General features: G+C 36.9%; 1 protein-coding gene across 1 annotated transcript; it reads left to right on the forward strand.

Annotated features, from left to right (window-relative positions):
* The first annotated feature begins 5,191 nt into the window (after positions 1–5,191).
* Positions 5,192–11,994, forward strand: LOC121407897 (peroxisomal coenzyme A diphosphatase NUDT7-like). The gene is made up of 4 exons (XM_041599137.1): positions 5,192–5,311; positions 6,259–6,492; positions 10,828–10,957; positions 11,137–11,994. Exons 2-4 carry the CDS (start codon positions 6,275–6,277, stop codon positions 11,521–11,523), a joined length of 735 nt encoding a protein of 244 aa, XP_041455071.1. The 5' UTR covers positions 5,192–5,311; positions 6,259–6,274; the 3' UTR covers positions 11,524–11,994.
* Positions 11,995–18,629: the final 6,635 nt, after the last annotated feature.

Genomic DNA, 18,629 nt, shown 5'->3' on the forward strand with positions numbered 1-18,629 from the left:
AGCGAGCGCGAAGCGCGAGCTGAAATTTTCGCATATTTTGACCCCAAACAGCGAGATTTTAAGGAATATATTTTAGGAATCCATTAAGAGTATGCATATCTCACCATAGTCATCTAATGCGAGTGCCAAGCGCTTGCTGATTTTATTAGAATTACATCTGAACACATGAAACACTTTTTGTAGTCATTGCAATCATGATTATCATACGCATCTCACTAATCAAATATTGCGAGCGCGAAGCGCGAGCTGAAAATTTAGACAATTTAGACCTGAAGTGGGGCATTCTAAGGTTTCTTTGTAGGAAGTAACTGGGACCATACGTATTTCATTAGTCAAATGATGCGAGCGCGAAGCGCGAGTTGAAAATTTTTGATATTCAGATCAGAAGAAGGGACATTTTAAGGACTGATTTTAGGAATTCATGAAGAGCAGACATATCTCACCAATCCACTAATGCGAACGTAATCACGGACAGGAAATGTTTCAGATATACGAAGACCTTAACATGGGGCAATCACTTTTTGAGTCATGTAAAAGAAGCATATGTCACTACATAAAACAATGATAACTCAAGTGCTAGGAATATTTGGTTTATATTGACTTGAAACGGGATGTTTTAGTACTTCAGGATAATATATATCTCGTTAAACAGACAATGCGAGCACCAGGAACAATGAAGCCGTAGGCCCTGGGCAAATTATGTTTCATAAAGTTATGATAAAAATGTGTCTTATGTAATGTAACATAACATAATTATAATATGAATAATATTTTCTTCTTTCCAACTACGTTTCTCTTCCTTTCTCCCTCTTTTCTCCTTTTCCCCCTTTTTTGGGTCAGCCGATGGAGGGGGGGGGGGTATGTGCCCCCCGTAGTTACGCCACTGTATGTCCATATGGCAAATACCCCTCCAATATTATTATTTTTCTTACCCCATGATGGTTCAATGGTTTTATTAGAGATTACATTAAAAAAAATTGACTTTCCATCTTAATCCCTTCCCAAAGACCCCAACATTGATGAATTGGAAGAAACGAGGGTTTCTCTTCAATGTTATAATAAGGACATAGGTATTTCGTTTGGAAATGGTGAACTGGCTCTTTATTTGCATTTTATGATTCAATAATATTGTTTTATTTGTTAAGCGGTATTTTAAGAAGAATTTTTACCAATAAAGCAACTATCTCTTGTGATTTTTTTTTCATTTCTTTCGTAAAAAGTGGGGGGATGTTTGTACAGGCCATCCCCCCCTCCTCGAAAAGTGGGGGATATATCCCCCCACCCCCCGGGATTTACGCCAGTGATCTTTAATACCACTGGCATTCCGATTGCTGGTCTGTTTTGACGTACTTATGAACGGTGAAAGACCATCTATGATTTGATAGGCAGGCGGTGATGAATGGATGCCTATGGATGACACAACGATTAATGGTTGCTCATTATGAAGAATGATGATGACAGATTGAGAGGCGTCCGGGGCGGATGCGGATGTATAAAGAAAATGGGGCGGGACATGCAGGTGTAGGATACAAATCGCTCTTAATTCGCTGTAAATGTCTTGTTAAGTCGACTTGACATGTCGACAACTGTCTTTTCTATAAGTCGACTTGACAACTGAATATCTTACTTCGATACGTCGACAAAATAATACCCTTTTCATAAACCTATCCTCCAATTAGCCGCCTAAGAGTAATGCGGATAATTCAATAAAAATTGCGTTCATAAACTCCGAAAATAAGCCGCATTATTTTTACGAGCGCCCGTCCTGAAAAAGGGGGATAATCGCCATGACAACTGGACACGCCCCCTCCAATGCGGTTGTGTTGGAAAAGGGTGACCTTGTGACCGCACCATGGCAATTATCCGCATAATTTGGAAATGCGTTCATAAACTCAAAATCTTGTCCCGATGCTGCTATTATGCGGATAATAGCAGCATCAGAGTAATGCGGATAACTCTTGTCCTCCTCCAATTTTACGACCAAATTATGCTGCTATTAGCCGCCTAATTCATTTTAATGGGGTTTATGAAAGGGGTATAATACCCTTTTCATAAACCTATCCTCCAATTAGCCGCCTAAGAGTAATGCGGATAATTCAATAAAAATTGCGTTCATAAACTCCGAAAATAAGCCGCATTATTTTTACGAGCGCCCGTCCTGAAAAAGGGGGATAATCGCCATGACAACTGGACACGCCCCCTCCGATGCGGTTGTGTTGGAAAAGGGTGACCTTGTGACCGCACCATGGCAATTATCCGCATAATTTGGAAATGCGTTCATAAACTCAAAATCTTGTCCCGATGCTGCTATTATGCGGATAATAGCAGCATCAGAGTAATGCGGATAACTCTTGTCCTCCTCCAATTTTACGACCAAATTATGCTGCTATTAGCCGCCTAATTCATTTTAATGGGGTTTATGAAAGGGGTATAAGACATTGAAGTCTGAACGAACTCGGTGAGATACCTTTGTCGTCATGTCTACAGAATACGGTATTATGTCGACATGTAAAGATTTAGATATCCCGCCATCTCTTCGGGTATATTTTCGATGGAACATAAAGGAGGGAGTTAGGAGGTAGATAAAGAGAGGTACATTAATGCACTTTGAAAAAAAAGTCACATTCGTCTGTTGTCGATATAAACACATCGGATTCACATGTATTATATCCAACAGATGCGATGATAATCTTTTTTTTTTCTGCACGTAAGTGACATCATATATTTTCTGTGAAAAGTTGTTTGAAAATGAAGATCATGGTTCAGCTGATCCATACCTACATTTTGCATTATGATTATCAAAGGTGACATTTTCTCCCCTTTCTTTATTGCGTCATGTTTATGAGAAAAATAATGAAGCAGGGGAGACGACGATGCTAAGACATGACAAATGAGATGTCGTCATGGTAACCATTGAGTAATGTCTGCCCAATCCGCATGGTAACCATGGCGATAACATCCTCAGTGTTGCGTGATAATGAAATTTAAGCATCCATCATTGTCTTGTTTGATGTTATTGTCCGTTGTCTCCTATCTAATCATATACCTCACCCTTCTTCCTCACATAATTTCTCTCATATAATATGTGATACGTCGATCCCTTTCTATTTTTCCTTTGGTGGTTTCCATCAGTGTTTGCTTTATGGTTCGATTTAGAGATATTATGAGAAAAGTACATTTTTAAAGTACATCGAGTTTAGCAGGGGCGGATCCGGGATTTTCCAAAAGGAGGGGGCAAAGTTTGACAAGCTAAAAAAAGGTGTTCAACCACAAATTAAGGATATTTCGTACCCAAAATAAATTTGACAAGCAAAAATAAAAAATAAGGGGGGGGGGGCACGTGCCTCCTGTGCCTCCCCCTGGATCCGCGCCTGGAGTTTAGCACTGTATCTGATAGCAGCCAAGGTGTATTTATTCTGCATGCGTTTAGCATCCTTGTCATCTATTCCTTAAAAGCTGACAAAGGTTCACTCTGTATGGAGTGAATTTAAGAATGATTTTGGAGCGAATATTTACTCATACGGGGTGAGCTCAGCCACGTCAGGGGTCATTCGGGGATCTGCAATGAAATGAGTTAACATTTTATCCTGTTTTAATTAATGGAGACGGGAAAGTTTATTGATATATAAAAAAAATGTTCATGAATGACGTAACCTTTTGATCGTCTTGCCCCACCCTCTCATCATAACACCCTGCGCCGTCCCTAACTTAGGACTTCATTGAAGTTATACAATCAGAGAAACGAGAAAAAGTGCTTGGTTGAACAAGAATAAATGGTTGCATCTCGGTTTTCTCTGAAATTGGATAACTCGCTACAGAGTTTCGGTTTTGACATGTTTAGCACTGGAAATCGTTTTATTGTTCACAGTCCGCACCCTCATATAAAATGTATTAAAATATGTTGTCATTTCGTTTGTCTTTGAATATTTTAGCTCCATAGCGGAGCTCTAATGAACGATATCAAATGAGATTGAATCCCCGGCTGGGCCGGGGCGAGTTGAGCTACCCTTAAAAAAAGAGCTAAAATTCATGATGGAAAATCTTCAAGACTTCATATCCGACCCAGTATATATATATATATATATATATATTTCTTCTCCCGAGGCTTCCATTATGGATACTCACGTACGTTTGAATGCACGGTATGCCGTTGGGTTTCGACTGTTTGTTATTGTGTTTGTTATTGAATAAATAGCTGGTGTGCTTTTTCCACCCATGTACATACCACGTCCATTCATGCGTCACCCAGAGCTGGTATTTTCTTGTTAAACTTGTAAATTGGAACTCGAATTTATTATTCAGGTGAGAATAAATGCCAGACAATATTCGTTCCCAGAGCTTGCAAAAATGCACATCGCAATCCCATTAACAATGTCGAGTTATACTCGGGTTATACAGTTTCAAAAATGAATTATCTTTTGCTTAAATTTCCGTGGATCTTGACGTCCATGCAAGAACGTTTATTTTGAGTTTAGATTCCCCAAATGTAATATTATAAACAGTTTTATCAAACATTTTACGTAAAAAGGATTTGATTCATTTTTTCAATATCTCTGATATGATTTAGCACATGATATCGCGAGAAATCAAATGAAGTGAAATATGAAAATATAAAATTCCAAAGAGGTAAAACACACGTTCCATTCTCTTTATCATGACTATAGTATGGATAAGTTTTGAGGCCCCGCCCCGTTTTTGCCCCTCGGTCTCTTTTCCATCCAGTTGTAAATTTGGTAAACTGCCAATTCGTCCACTCACCACATGGTCTACCTTCATTTAGTCTATTGCTATTCCTTCCATCAACATTTCGTCATCCAATAACCATTTGGTCCAATCATCACTTCGTCTAATCACCAGTTCGTCTACTACCATTTCGTCTAATAACAGTTGGTCTAATACCCATTTTCTTTTAATTCATTTTGAACAATTAGCATAATAGCATTTTAGTTTAATTATACCAAATGGTATATGGACTAAATGACTATTGGACCAGCTAGTTATTACACGGAATGGCATTAGACTAAATGAAAGTGGACCTTGTGGTGAGTGGACAAACTGATGTTAGACCGAATGATAGTAGACGAGTTGGAAATTGGACGAATTGGTATTAGACGAATTGGTAATAAACCGTTAATTTACACTTCTTATCTTCCAGGTAAGCCAAAGAGATGAGGTGACCTGCATGGGAAAGATCCTCCCCACTAAAGCGACCCGTACCCCCATCAGCTCCACACACCACTATCCTGTCGGGGTGTCTTCTCACCCCTTACCCCTATACCCCCTCGCCAAGTTCCTGTGTAATATCCGGCAGGTGAGTTGAAGTATATGGACAATCCAACAAAAGTCTGGCAAACGTCATTTTATCTGCCATGCAGTTATCATGTCTTTGTATTCGTTGATTGTGATTTGACGGTGAATCACCATAAGCAATTATGGGGAATTGTGTTTCATTAGAAAAAAAAGTTATTTTTGAAATACTAATTATTTTGAATTCATTAATTTTGTTTATGTATTTATTTTTAGCCGATTCATTCATTCATTCATTCATTCATTCATTCATTCATTCATTCATTCATGCATGCATGCATGCATGCATTAATAATTTAATTCATTCATTTATTCATTCATTCATTCATGCATGCATTCATTCATGCATTATTCATTCATTCATCATTCAGTCGTTTATTCATTCTTTGTTTGATTATTGAATATCAGATAATTTATTAGTCTTATGTATAACTTGTTTATTTATTTTATTTTCATCAATATATTTATTTCATTATTCTTTTCATTATTTTTTGCTTTATAATATTCATGTGCCAAAATGATATTATATACACAGTTCAAAGTTGTAAATAAAAAAGGTATTAAATCATCACATCATGCGTTTTCTCCTCATTTTTTAACATTTTATGATGACCTTGATGGTAATGTTGCTGGTGATGATGATAATTTAAGAAGTGACAACCATTGTTATTTTCACTATTATTATTTGACTGTTTTTTTATTCGCAGTGCAGGGGAACTTACATTTATAACCAGGCTAATTGACTAGGGGCTATGGAACCGGGAGGGGTCTGGGGGCTTCAGCCCCCATTTTTTCATTAAGCAAGTAGAAAAACGTAAAACATGGCCATCTTATTGTAATATTTTTTCTCAGTCCCTAACTCTCCAAGCCGTTCCACAGGCCTTAATGCAATTAGAATGTTTAGAATTACATGGATGTATTCATAGACTGGTAATATCATTATACACTTAGGTATATCTGTAAAAAAATGTCTTCTACGAAAATGTCTTCTGAGAGCAGCCTGAAAGAACCATCGCTCGAGGACGCCATCGAGAGGTTTCGTAGCCAGGACGCGGCGAACTACTTTACCCGATTCCCGGATGCGCGTCAGAAATTCTTCAGCGATGAGAGTAACCGTGGCGAGGCCGCCGTACTCGTACCGCTCATCTACGATCAAGACCAGTGGAGGATGATGATGACAGTTAGGTACGTAGCTATAGGCGTACGCATTATACATGTATATACTGCACACGCGTGATAATGATTAATACCTCACACTGTCACAATATGCGTCACGATTCAAACGGCGTACTTAATCGTGGAGTAATCGTAGTGAACTTATCAGATCGTATCAGATCAGTGGTGGCAATCGTATTGATCGTACAAAAAATTGAATGGTTCAAAGATAAAAATCGCGATCAGTTACGATGCCAATGGTGGCTTTCGTAAAATGATCGCACGACATTGGGAACGAGGTATTACAGATTGGAGCCAGAGCCATTTCACGAGGTATTTCACGAGATATTTTGAGAGAGATCATGAGAAAAGAAGGTCGGATGAACAATACTGGTGAGGTAAATAGGGCGGGAGGGGGGGGGGGGGCAATGTGCTCTGGCAAATAGCTGGGGAGAGGATATGCTTTCTTACATTTTGAGTAATGTAAATCGGAATTCTGTACTTTGGCATGAAACACGCAGAGATTAAATGATTTTTTACAACCACTTGACTCTTGAGGATGAGATATCTATCTTCATTGAATTTCTTGTGCTACAGAACAGTTTGTAACAACTCATTGATTATCAATTTTAAAAGTGTGTTAATTAAAACCTACCTACACACTTCAAACGTTGGGCAAAATACTGTCTACTGTGTTGTGTAATGCATGTTGGTAAAAATATACATTCTGGGCAATTATTATCAAATTGAACGAATTTATTACCCAATGAATTTTATTTTTTATTGCCCAATTTGGTAAGATTTTAACCAATAGTTGTGTGGACAGTATGTTGCCCAGGGTTGGTTAAGAGTCGGGCATTTTTTTGCCCAACTATTTTAAGAGTGTACCCTTGGAAAAAGGTAAATAATACCTGTTGTGACTAGTAGTGGTTGAATAAAGCCTTAACACCCCCACCCGAAAAAAAAGTTTAAACCAAATCCCATGAAACAAAGTGTCTTTTTCCTGACCCTCAGTTAGTAGGACACCGTGGATTTGAATGGTATACCTGGGAAACCAGGAAGGCGGGGGGGGGGGGGGCAAGGCAAACAACCCATTTCCCTTTCTGTCTGTCCGTCTGTCTGTCTCTATCTTCGTTTCTCCCTTTGTCCCCCACCCCCTTCCTTCCCGCCCCTTATTTCAGTGATGTCACACTAATCAAAAGGGATATGATAGTCTCACAAAAACCGCCTCAATAATACCGCTGTATTTCTTCTACAGATCGATAGGCTAGAATAACAGTTTAATTTGTTATTGAGACCTTGTTAACTTGTTTTGATTTGAAGTCGGAAAAAGCAAGGGGGCCATGGTAATTGCTCGGGAATTGATTGAACAGACCCTATTGCTCATGAAAGCTATAACATTTAAAAGTCAAGTCCATTTTTATACAAGTTCATCTGCCAATACAAATCAAACAAGGACAGCGCTGAATTACGAATTTCACTTTTCTCCGCTACCCTTCCCCGAGTAAACCCTTTTGTCTCCACCACTTACCACCTTCCATTTCTCTAATCATTGTCTGCTCTCTTTTTCCGTTCTTCCTCTAGCTTAATTGCCGCTCGATTCTTTTCCAGCTGAAATGGATATAAATCATCATGATTTAAAACCCAATAGCATCAGTTGTCAAAAGATTTGAAATAAAACAGTTTAATTAATTTTTGTTTTTGACCTGTGTTAATGATTGAATGCCGATAAAGCCTTCCAAGGCTTCTTCATTTAGAGTGGAACAAAAAGGGTATTTCAGGAACCATTTCAAAGATCATTATGGTTGAAAAAACCCCGACGTCAAATCATTGCTGATATAGTCAGAATAGGACAGAATAGCAGAAGTTATAAACTCCATCAAAATTGAAATACTGATGAAATGCTTCTTGATATTTTAATTGATATTTTTTGACGATTTTATTTTTAAGTTGTCATGCCATGTTCGTGGTGTATAGGTCTATTATACATACCGTAATCTGCATTGAATATAGAATACCATTTTAAATAATTATGATCTATGATAAAAGTATTCATTCATCTTGATTCGTTGATTACGAAAAAAATTGGAATGATACACATCATCATTGAAACGTGCAACAGCAGCAGCTGGTTCGTGGCGTAAAAACTATAACTAAAAATTCACATTGGACTCCTTAAAAATTTCACCTATGATAATCTCGATTTTTCTGGCTTTTACTGGAACCAAATTGACATGATGAAGGGCTTTTACTTTAAAAGAGAAATTAGACGTTTTATTTTCCAAATCCACATTTTCCCTCCAGTTCTATTTTAGGTCATTTGCCAGAGAGCGAGCGGAAGATAACATGACTGATCTGTAACAGTGATCATGGAGAGAACATTATTTGTGTGACATTCCCGATGATAACATTACCGGATTGGAAGGGCATCTTTTAAAATAGTTCCTCTTGTAATCAATCATCCGTCTGTTTAGTAGATCATGCATGAAGGATGCATGCCATTTTAGATTTCATGATTCTTTTACAAGATGATCGCGTGATCTAGATCTCAAAATGAGAGGGGAAGGGGGGGGGGGGCACATTATTACGTCTGTTGGGCTTTTATTTTATCCGCTTCTGTCTCTTAATTGTCTAATGCAATAATCACACCAATAAAAACCAACCGATGGTATCCTGCAATAGCTTTTATTTGGTAGATTTTTACAGTCAGTTTTGTCGGCGTAACAATGGAGCTAAAAGCTCCATGGTGTAACTTTGCTCAACATAAAAGATGTGACTTGGTGGTTCCATCCACACATTAAAGGTATTGTTTAACTTTGTGAGCAGCCGATTTAAAAAATTCTCAAACCAAGATGAAACATGTGTACAAGTGCATGTATTAGAAGTAATAAACCCTGAAAACAACCATTGTTGAGAATGAAAAGCTAAAACTACAAGGCAAAACCCGATTTTGTAAATAGGTGTCTTATAGACGCCTAAATAGTACACATAAGTGTATGGGATGAAATTAAGATGGTGTTTCCGGTCACTTTATATTTCAATTTTTGAAGCACTTAATAATTATTTTCGAATGCAATTTTTTCTGGGCTTCATTTTTTTAACATATCACAGACACGGGTGACAAGTGTGACCTTCTAGCTCAGATTTTGTAAAAGTCAAACCAATGTTAACCAATCACTTTAATGGAATGATCAATTTCAACCCTTGGTTTAACACCAGGCCTACCCTATCCTAAACATAACCCAACTAACACCCTAGTGCAAACTGAACACTTACACTATATCTTGGGCGAAATAAAGCCCGACTTGGCATATCATAGTTTGAAATCCTGGGTGCGAGGTTGTGGATATGATCATGGTAAGACAGATAAGATAATGGTCGGAATGGGAACAGGAAAGATGAACTGTATTTGACCTTGCTTTCTGTCTGCACCTTCACTTCTCTCTTTATTTCAAAAGATTTTTTTATATTAAAGTGAAAGATAAAACAAGATTATAACCTTGGCAATGGGCCTACATCCTGATCAGTGCCATTTTGTATATACATGTTTTTTTAAAGGTAAAAAACAGTAGTTGCAGAAAACAATTATTTCATGAGAAAGTCTTTTTAAATCAAGGTTCATTGTCAAAATATTATCATACATCTAGATCTGGTACATTAATGTAAACTTATCTTTGTGAAATATTGAAATCTTAGCTCAAAATCGATGATCGCTAACACAGAAAAGTATATGTGGGAGAGTGTATTAATATTGCTTTGAAAAATACCCGACATTTTATGGAATTCCGTGCTTATTTTGCTAATTTCTCAGCAATTATGCATTTTTTCCAGAGCTATTTGGCACATATTTTTTATTCGTACATATATACATACACTCTGGTGGCAATTTCATATTAGATTCCGTTCGAACTCATTTTGAGATCGTTACCACAATTTCCAACAAAGTATATGTATTATTGAAGAAGTTACGGATTGATATCAGTTTTCTGCCAATTTTGATTTAAGTGTTAATCATAATTATATCACTTGGATTCTTGATTGAATTTGACTTGTGTGTACTCAGAATTTTTAACCACCGTATTTTTTGTCATTTTTTATATATAAACAAAATAATACTTATTTGTTTTGTGTAGAATTTTGTTTGACCAACAGTTCGTTTGTTCATCATCCAGTCTAATTAGTAATGTTCTGAAAGTGTATACGAATCGAAAGGAAACTAAGCGAAATCGAATAAGAATAAATATGGAAATAACAGACACGATGCTGTCACTTCGAATCGCGACAGCGTCATGTATCGCTTGGCAACGATGACATAACAGTCGGTTAAATTATTCCCCCCCTCCTTCTGAATTTGATTGCTTTCAGAGCGAAACATTTGAGGAGCCAAGCTGGGTACGTGGCCTTTCCTGGCGGCAAGTTTGATGATCAGGATGTTGATCTCCGTACCACTGCTTTGAGAGAAGCGGATGAAGAAATCGGACTACCACCCAACCAGGTATGTAATACTCTTTCCAGTCGTATCACTCTCCCTTCTCCTTCCAACGTTTTTGTCCTTTGAGGGTATTCCAAATACTTCCTTGAGTTCCTTCACGATTATACATATACTTCTTTTGTTTTGATTAAAACAGACTAAATCTTCATCTCAATGTCTCTCCCCTTCCACCAACTCCAAAGGTTCGAGTCATCTCACAACTGCCACCATTAGTGGCTCCTAACCGTCACCTCGTCACCCCTTATGTTGCTCTCATCCCACCGACGTTCGTACCGACGCCCGATGCCTCCGAGGTCGCCGAGACCTTCACCGCACCAGCACGAAATTTCACCCAGAGTCGACATCATTCCTGCCGATGGATCGAGTTCAGGAATCGGCCTTTCGTCCTCCACGCCTTCGACATCCCCCGCCTCGCCGGGCGTCACCCTTTCATGGGCATGTCGGCCAAGTTGGCTATCGTCACCGCGGCCGTTCTCTATAACCGCACACCTTCCTTCGAGGTCGACCCCGCCTTTGACATCTCCGATCTAAGCAGAGGGATGTATGATATCTATTTTGGGAAAAGATAACCTTTATTATGTCCCAAATACCATGCATCAAGATAACAAGGGACCGCGCCCTGTTGTGATTCAAGTAGTGAAAATGTATGCATATTTTGACTTTCTGTGCACTGACACTTATTTCAAGGCCATCCCCCATATCTTCTCTTTTTTTGCTGAATCGAATTCCGTGACATGTGATAATGAGCGTTTTGTTAAACTTTATGCTAAACAACCACATGATGGCTATCTTGGCAATATCACGACAATCATGATTTAAAAGTCATGAGGTATATTCAAAACACGTGATGTTACAATTTTTTCATGAACCATAAAGTCCGAATTTGGTTTGGCAAAAAAAAAGAAAGAAAAGGTTCTAGTTGGTATTTCCCCATTCCACCGAATCTATCTATTTGATTGAATTGTTCTGTTGTTTCTTTTTAATATGTTCTCTTCTAGCTTTGAATATTCCTTCTTCAAGCAAAAACTTTTTTTTCAACCGAAGTATGGGAGAGCGTGTATGTTTTTTTTTAATTCCTTTCATTCTGTGCTACAATAGTTATGGTGCCTTTTGAACAGTGCCACACAGATGGGCAGGGGCTTGGGGATGCTCCCCCCCCCCTCAATTAAAAAGAAATCATGACCAAGAAAAAGAATGGAAACGAAATAAAAGGAATGATAGAAAGTAAAATATGATATTATTTTCTGAATATTATGTCAAAATCTATCACAAAATTTGATATTGTAATAAAAAAGTGGGAATATTAGCGTGCTTGCTTCGCTCGACCACAACTTTTAATACATTTTACCCGATCTGCCATATCTAGCTCCTTCAAAATTGACTCAATACACCATTGCCATTGAAAGACATGAATCCCTTCCTGTTTGTCCTGTCAAGCATATAATTAAACTTGGTCAAGGAATCAATAACCCCTTGAAAAATGGATTCATGTCTTCTAAAGGTACCATAACATGATTTGTTTCACATAATAAAAGGATTTGAATAATTACAAGTTTCCCCAATTAATAATCCAAATCTTCTTGCTTGGGTTGACAAAAAGTCTTCTTTTCTTACTTATAAAGGAAAAGTCAAAGGTAAAAGAAGTTTAAATGAAAAAATAACTAATTCAAGCAAATACATATGTTTGTAAATAAAATTTTACAGCATAATTCGAAAATTATGGCACAGGTAAGAAAAGGTTAAGTTGAAGTCTGTTGATTAGCAAGAAGTCTGATCAACATAATCATATTCTGCCATTCTATGACGCAAGCCTCTTTTTGAACCCCGACAAAACCGTCCCGTGTTCGCTCAAGCATGAACAAAATTTATTTTTCTTAAATTGTATTTAAAAGATAAGATTTCAGAGCATCTATTAACATCAAAATATAGATATGATAATTTGTAACAAATTTTATAGACTCTTTAAAACTGTTCCTTTTTTATACGCACTGTATTTGGTCCAGAAGCACTGACTGCCATGACTGCGGAACAAGTTTGTAAGTGGGTAGGGGTGGGGCTGAACATGATTATGATGGTCATTCTTACGTTTTTGTACTCGTGTACTGAATAAAGTGGGGGAGGAGGAGGAGCTGAACCCCCAGCCCCGGCTCCACTGCCCCTGAGAAAGTGTATCATGAATAAAACAGGTACATTAGAGTTTTACTTCACTCTTGATTGTCGCACATTAGCGCACAAAGGGTTAACCCTTTGTGCGCTAATGTTGCAATATTGCACATTCGTACAATTAAACTCAACCATCGTAATAATTAGTTTTCTCCCCTAACTTCAAATTAGATAAGCTAATAAAGGCAATAGTCCTTGAATAACATCTATATAATAATAATAAGTATCAATGGTGTATTATGGACATCTTGAATTAAAGAAAATACCATGGAAACAATTGTCATTATTATCCCTCCAAAATTAATTCAGAGTGCATCTCGGTCACAAATCATTGAAAATTGAAAGACTTTCGGAAGAATTATATTAAGTCAAAACAAAACATTTCCGATTGAAAAGGTAAATTTAATGTTTTTTTATTGATCATTTTATTATGACGGAGCACACCGACGAGCATTTGCTTTTTCTGGGTCTGCATATCGTTTTTTATTGGTATTATCCAACCTCCATGCTATAAACATTGTTTTCCATCTAAATCAATTCAAAATGAAATGTAGTAAATTTACACCTCCAATCAAAATCGCAGTTGGCATAAAACAGATTCGGATGTATTCGCTAACGTGGATTGCCAAAACTAAGGATTCCAATAATTTCATATAATTTTACATATTATTTTTTTTTGTTAGAAAAGGTTTTACACAGTTTACCTAGCTTATGAATGTTATTTTTATGGTTTCATTACTGTACTATGTGTTTCAAGAGATTCAAGAGATTTAAAATAAATTGTAATTGACGTTCGATTGAAAATGGATTTTCACACCATTCCTCTTTGTCTACCTCTTTAATATAGCGTAATTAAGAGTGTTTTCAGAAAGTGCAATGAAACTGGATGCAACGTCATGTAACTAAGCTCGTATTTCACTATGGTTTGATATTATCCGCTTGACAAAAATGTTAGTTCATTCGGTATACGATGTTTTTTTTTGTAAACTATTAGCTCAGATGAATAAATTTATTGATTAAAAAAACACGTTTACTTCTCGAACATAATGTCTGTTGAAAGCATTAATCGACAAGGTTAAATGTTCTTTTGTGATTTTTATTTGAATATGAATATTTTACGAGTAATATTGCATTTGAATTGGACGTTTTGGTTGCAATAAATTGTATCATATTACTTTTTGTTTCTTTCCATTTTTTATTTCTTCGTTCTTGTGACAATGATTATTCGTAGTCGCCGCCAACGCAGTTTGTAAGTTGATCAGAAAGGGGAAGTCCAACTTGGCGTAGAGTTAATTTGAAGCAGAAAGGTTTGAGAAAATACAAGAATAGAAAGTTGAGGATTTTAAAATTTTCATTCTGTGCACATAAGCAGTGGTGTATTTTGTCTTATGTAATTCATAATTATGAACTACCACATGCCAGCAACTCCCCATAAGTTTTGTTTAATACATTGGAATTCCTTGTGACCTCTCAAAATATATGCAGAGGCCCCTGATTACAAGCTGTGCTTCTTTGGGGTCCCAAACCTGTCATTTTCATCAGTTCTTTGTAATGTAACCATTATATTTTGTTTGTATTTTTGTACTTTTTTTGACTGGTTTGAATAAATTCAATTCAATTCAATTCAAAATAAAAGGGAATTTTCAAACTTCCATAGCTTTGTTGATAAATTATCGCCAAACCTTTAGTAATTCTCTTATTTTTTGTGTTTAAAGTCAAAATAACGTCAGAGGAACGCTCAACTGATGAATTGCCATCGGATATTACATAAGGATCCATGATGACAACCGCTAAAACACGTGCTTTCAGATTGATGGTGCTTGCGGTGCATGGGGGTGGGGTGTGCGTAAGGGTAACAGCCTAAGGTAACAGCAAATTTCAGAAAAGAATACTTAAGTATATGCGGTGAAAAAACCCCTGCCTATTTCTACTGCAAATTACTGGCACTGACCTCTTAGTCAGCTGAAGGAAAGGGATCTTACATTAAGAAGCAGGATTTCGATATTTACTTGGAGAGCTGGGCTGCCATGCCCCTCTTTTTGCGTCCTCAATACATTTGGTTGGAGCCAAGATCGCAACTGTTCTAATTAAATGTTAATTAAGACGATGACAACATCGACTGTCTAAAAGGAATCATAGCGTGTTTTAAATAGTAACAATACATTGTACCCCTGTCATTTACCAAACGTATTTAAAAAAAAAACTATGGGGGTGGGGGGGGGGGTCTCGATGGGGGGTGATCTGGAGACGTGATTGTACCTTTTCATTCTTCCAAGAGGGCGAATAAAAATCAAAATTACCTTTCAAATCGAATAATGAGGGCCCCTTTTTTTCTTCAGAAAACTTTATTTTATCATGCATTTTTTTATAGAAATCATATACATGTCTTGTTCGTATGCACCCAGTCTCACATGTTCAACATTCATCATTATGTTGCATAATATTAAGTCACCATATTTCTCAACCCCGTCAATTTTCCTAAAAATTTGCTATAAAAACTTGCAAAAGAGTTCGCTTTTGCGAAATCAACACAACTAAAGAGGGTTGAATGACCCTCGTGGGTGGGCACTGGCGGATCGGGGGGGGGGGGGGGGGCACGGGCCGGCTGTGCCCCCCCCCTTTGAGAAGCAAAATTAAAATTTGTAATGTTATGTAAAAATGTCATTAAAACAGAGGTGTGTCCCCTCTTTTGAAAGTTAAGACCCTTTGTTTTTTCTTTTTTGCTTGTCAAATTTTTCCTCCGAAAAAAAATGTGCCCCTCCTTTTGGAAAATCCTGAATCCGCCTCTGCTCGTGGGGCTTTTTTATGTTCAGTTGTAAATGTGTTATAGGATGTGGTGATATTTCCGCCAACAAATGACCACAAATCCCCTCATACATAATCAGAAACCGAACGCATGTCTGAGAAAATATGTCAGCTATAAATAACGTAATTGATGATTATGCAACCTAATATGGTATTCTGTAAAAGTCTATATGCTAGCAAGATCGAAAACAGTATACAGGCCTATATCCTCATCGAAATGACAGGCAGAATAAACTACTGAAAAATCAGCAAGAAATCACTTTAATTTGATCCTCATTATCATCATCATCATTATTATTATTAGTAGTAGTAGTAGTAGAGTAGTAGTAGTAATCATTATCATTATTGTTATTATTAATATCATTATTCATTATCATCATCTTCCTACTTCAGTAAAATTAAATTCGATTATTTCCCCCTTTCAATCGTTTCATATTTACAATGATAGCAAAATGTATATATTTACCGCGTGACATAAATGAATTTGCACATGATAATTATTGAAAAGGGAGGAGCAGGGCCTTGGATCGATTGAAGAGGGTTGTTGGTTTTTTTAACAAGCAAAAGGACAAACAAACTGAAGGCGATTCTGGTCAGGAAAAAAACTTGATAAGCAAAAAAAAAAAAAGCCATCGCTCCCAAATGAAGGAGATTTCGGTCTCTACATTTCAGCATACCAAAAGAATCTGCTTTCCAAGGGGTGATACCTAAGGTGTCCATACGCAGCACGCCAGCACCCCAGAAAGAATCTTTGGGGTGCTTCACCCCTTCTTCTCAGGGTCAAGCATATTGAGGAGGTCGACGAAAAAGCTGAGACTGAGAAGGCTCCCTTTTATAAGTAGATATTAGAAATCATTACAAAAATAATCATATTAAATTGATAAAGCAGAAGGATAACAATTACATTTATCGTTATAATCAATATTATCGTTATTTTTGTGGGCTAAATAAAATTTTAAAGACTTTGTGAAATTCAGCAACTATCATGAGTTCGTTGGCATATACGGAAATTAGTCAGATCTTTGGTAATTCATAACCGGATTATTTCCTGATTTTTCCGGCCACACTTCAGGACATTATCGGAGAAAAAAATCAAGAACGTAATTTTATCGAAGACGGTGCTAGCGGCAGAAATCGGGAGGGGGGGGGGGGGCGACGGGCTAAGGGGGGGGGCCCCATTTTTCAGTAAACGCAAGTCTGAACGTGTATGGCTATTGATATTTAGATTGATATCAATGAAAATGGACGAATAAAAAAGAGGAAAAATGATGTCTTCATATTAGGTAGTCGGATTTTGTCACGACATCACATCATAATTGGAGGGAATTTCACCCTGACGTATAAATAAGTTTTAAAAAGAACAGAAAAGAATATTTCAAAATGCAGTGAAGATTTTGTAAAAAATTATTTGAAGGATGGCAAATTATTAATTTTAGCATTAATAATTCTGTGATTTTACATACGAACTGCTCCAGGCCAGTTAGCTGTGTGAGTTTTTTTTAACCAAGATTAAGTTTTTGTTATGTCATCATAACTTAAAAAAGTATATAGACCTAATTCATGAAACTTGGACATGAGGGTAATCAAGTATTACTGAACATCCTGCCTGAGTTTCAGTTCACATGACCAAGGTCAAATGTCAGGGTCAATGAACTCAGACCATGTTGGGGGAATCAATATCTTAATCAAGGTTAAGTTTTTTAAATAGTGTCATAACTAAAAAGATATGGACCTAGTTCATGAAACTTTGACATGAGAATAATCAAGTATCCCTGAGCATTCCGTGCGAGTTTCAGGTGATATGACCAAGATCAAAGGTAATTTAATGTCAATGAACTTTGGTCGTGTTGGTGAAATGGAGTATAACCATGGACCTACTTTGTTTTGAATACATCTTAGGTCACATGATCATGGTCAAATGTCATTTTGGGTCAATGGGCATAGTATTTTCATATGAATGTTTTCTTTGGTGAATAATAGCTGTTTTCAAAGTCAACACTGCTGCTATTTCTAATCGCGTATATAATGCAGGCAAGACTGCCAGAGGCGTTCCAATTGTTAATTCAAAATCAGAAAAATCATTTTGTTATCTTTTGACGAATTTCCTCAAAATTTCCTTGATATTAATGTTACAGTTAAACCTCACCTTTTGCAAGTCATGCATGTTATGAGAAAATAAATTTGTCGCTTACGAAATGGAAAATATGGAAACGTTTATTTTTCAATGGAAATGTTTTTTTATTCATTTCCACCATGTCCACGTCGTGCATAACATGTGATTTAAATCACATGATGATTATAACCCTGAGCGGTTTGTCGTTTGTTTCAGGATTGTTTTATTTATTAATTCCATGTATGTATGCATGTTGGATTCCAAACAGTATTTAAAATTTTCAGTTTTTGATCTCTATTGGGGGCATATAAACTGCCTTTTCTTGTTTTTTTTTAATGAAGCTCGTCACTTGCAAATTTAAAAGGTATTTTATTTGAGCACGACGTGTGCACTACATGTGTTTTGTGGATTTTTTTTATCTCCTGTAAAGTTATAATTACTTATAGCTGTTTTCAAAGTCAACACTGCTGCTATTCCTAATCGCGTATATAATGCAGGCAAGGCACGGGCAAGACTGCCAGAGGCGTTCCAATTGTTAATTCAAAATCAGAAAAATCAATTTGTTATCTTTTGATGAATTTCCTCAAAATTTTT

Source organism: Lytechinus variegatus, chromosome 2, assembly GCF_018143015.1.
Source record: "Lytechinus variegatus isolate NC3 chromosome 2, Lvar_3.0, whole genome shotgun sequence".
NCBI lineage: Eukaryota > Metazoa > Echinodermata > Echinoidea > Temnopleuroida > Toxopneustidae > Lytechinus > Lytechinus variegatus.

Excerpts from the sequence above, each read along its gene's own strand:
- LOC121407897 (XM_041599137.1), top strand. The coding sequence starts at position 6,275 with ATGTCTTCTACGAAAATGTCTTCTGAGAGCAGCCTGAAAGAACCATCG. Across the intron at positions 6,493-10,827 it reads AGGATGATGATGACAGTTAG|AGCGAAACATTTGAGGAGCC; the intron begins GTACGTAGCTAT and ends GATTGCTTTCAG. Across the intron at positions 10,958-11,136 it reads TCGGACTACCACCCAACCAG|GTTCGAGTCATCTCACAACT; the intron begins GTATGTAATACT and ends CCAACTCCAAAG.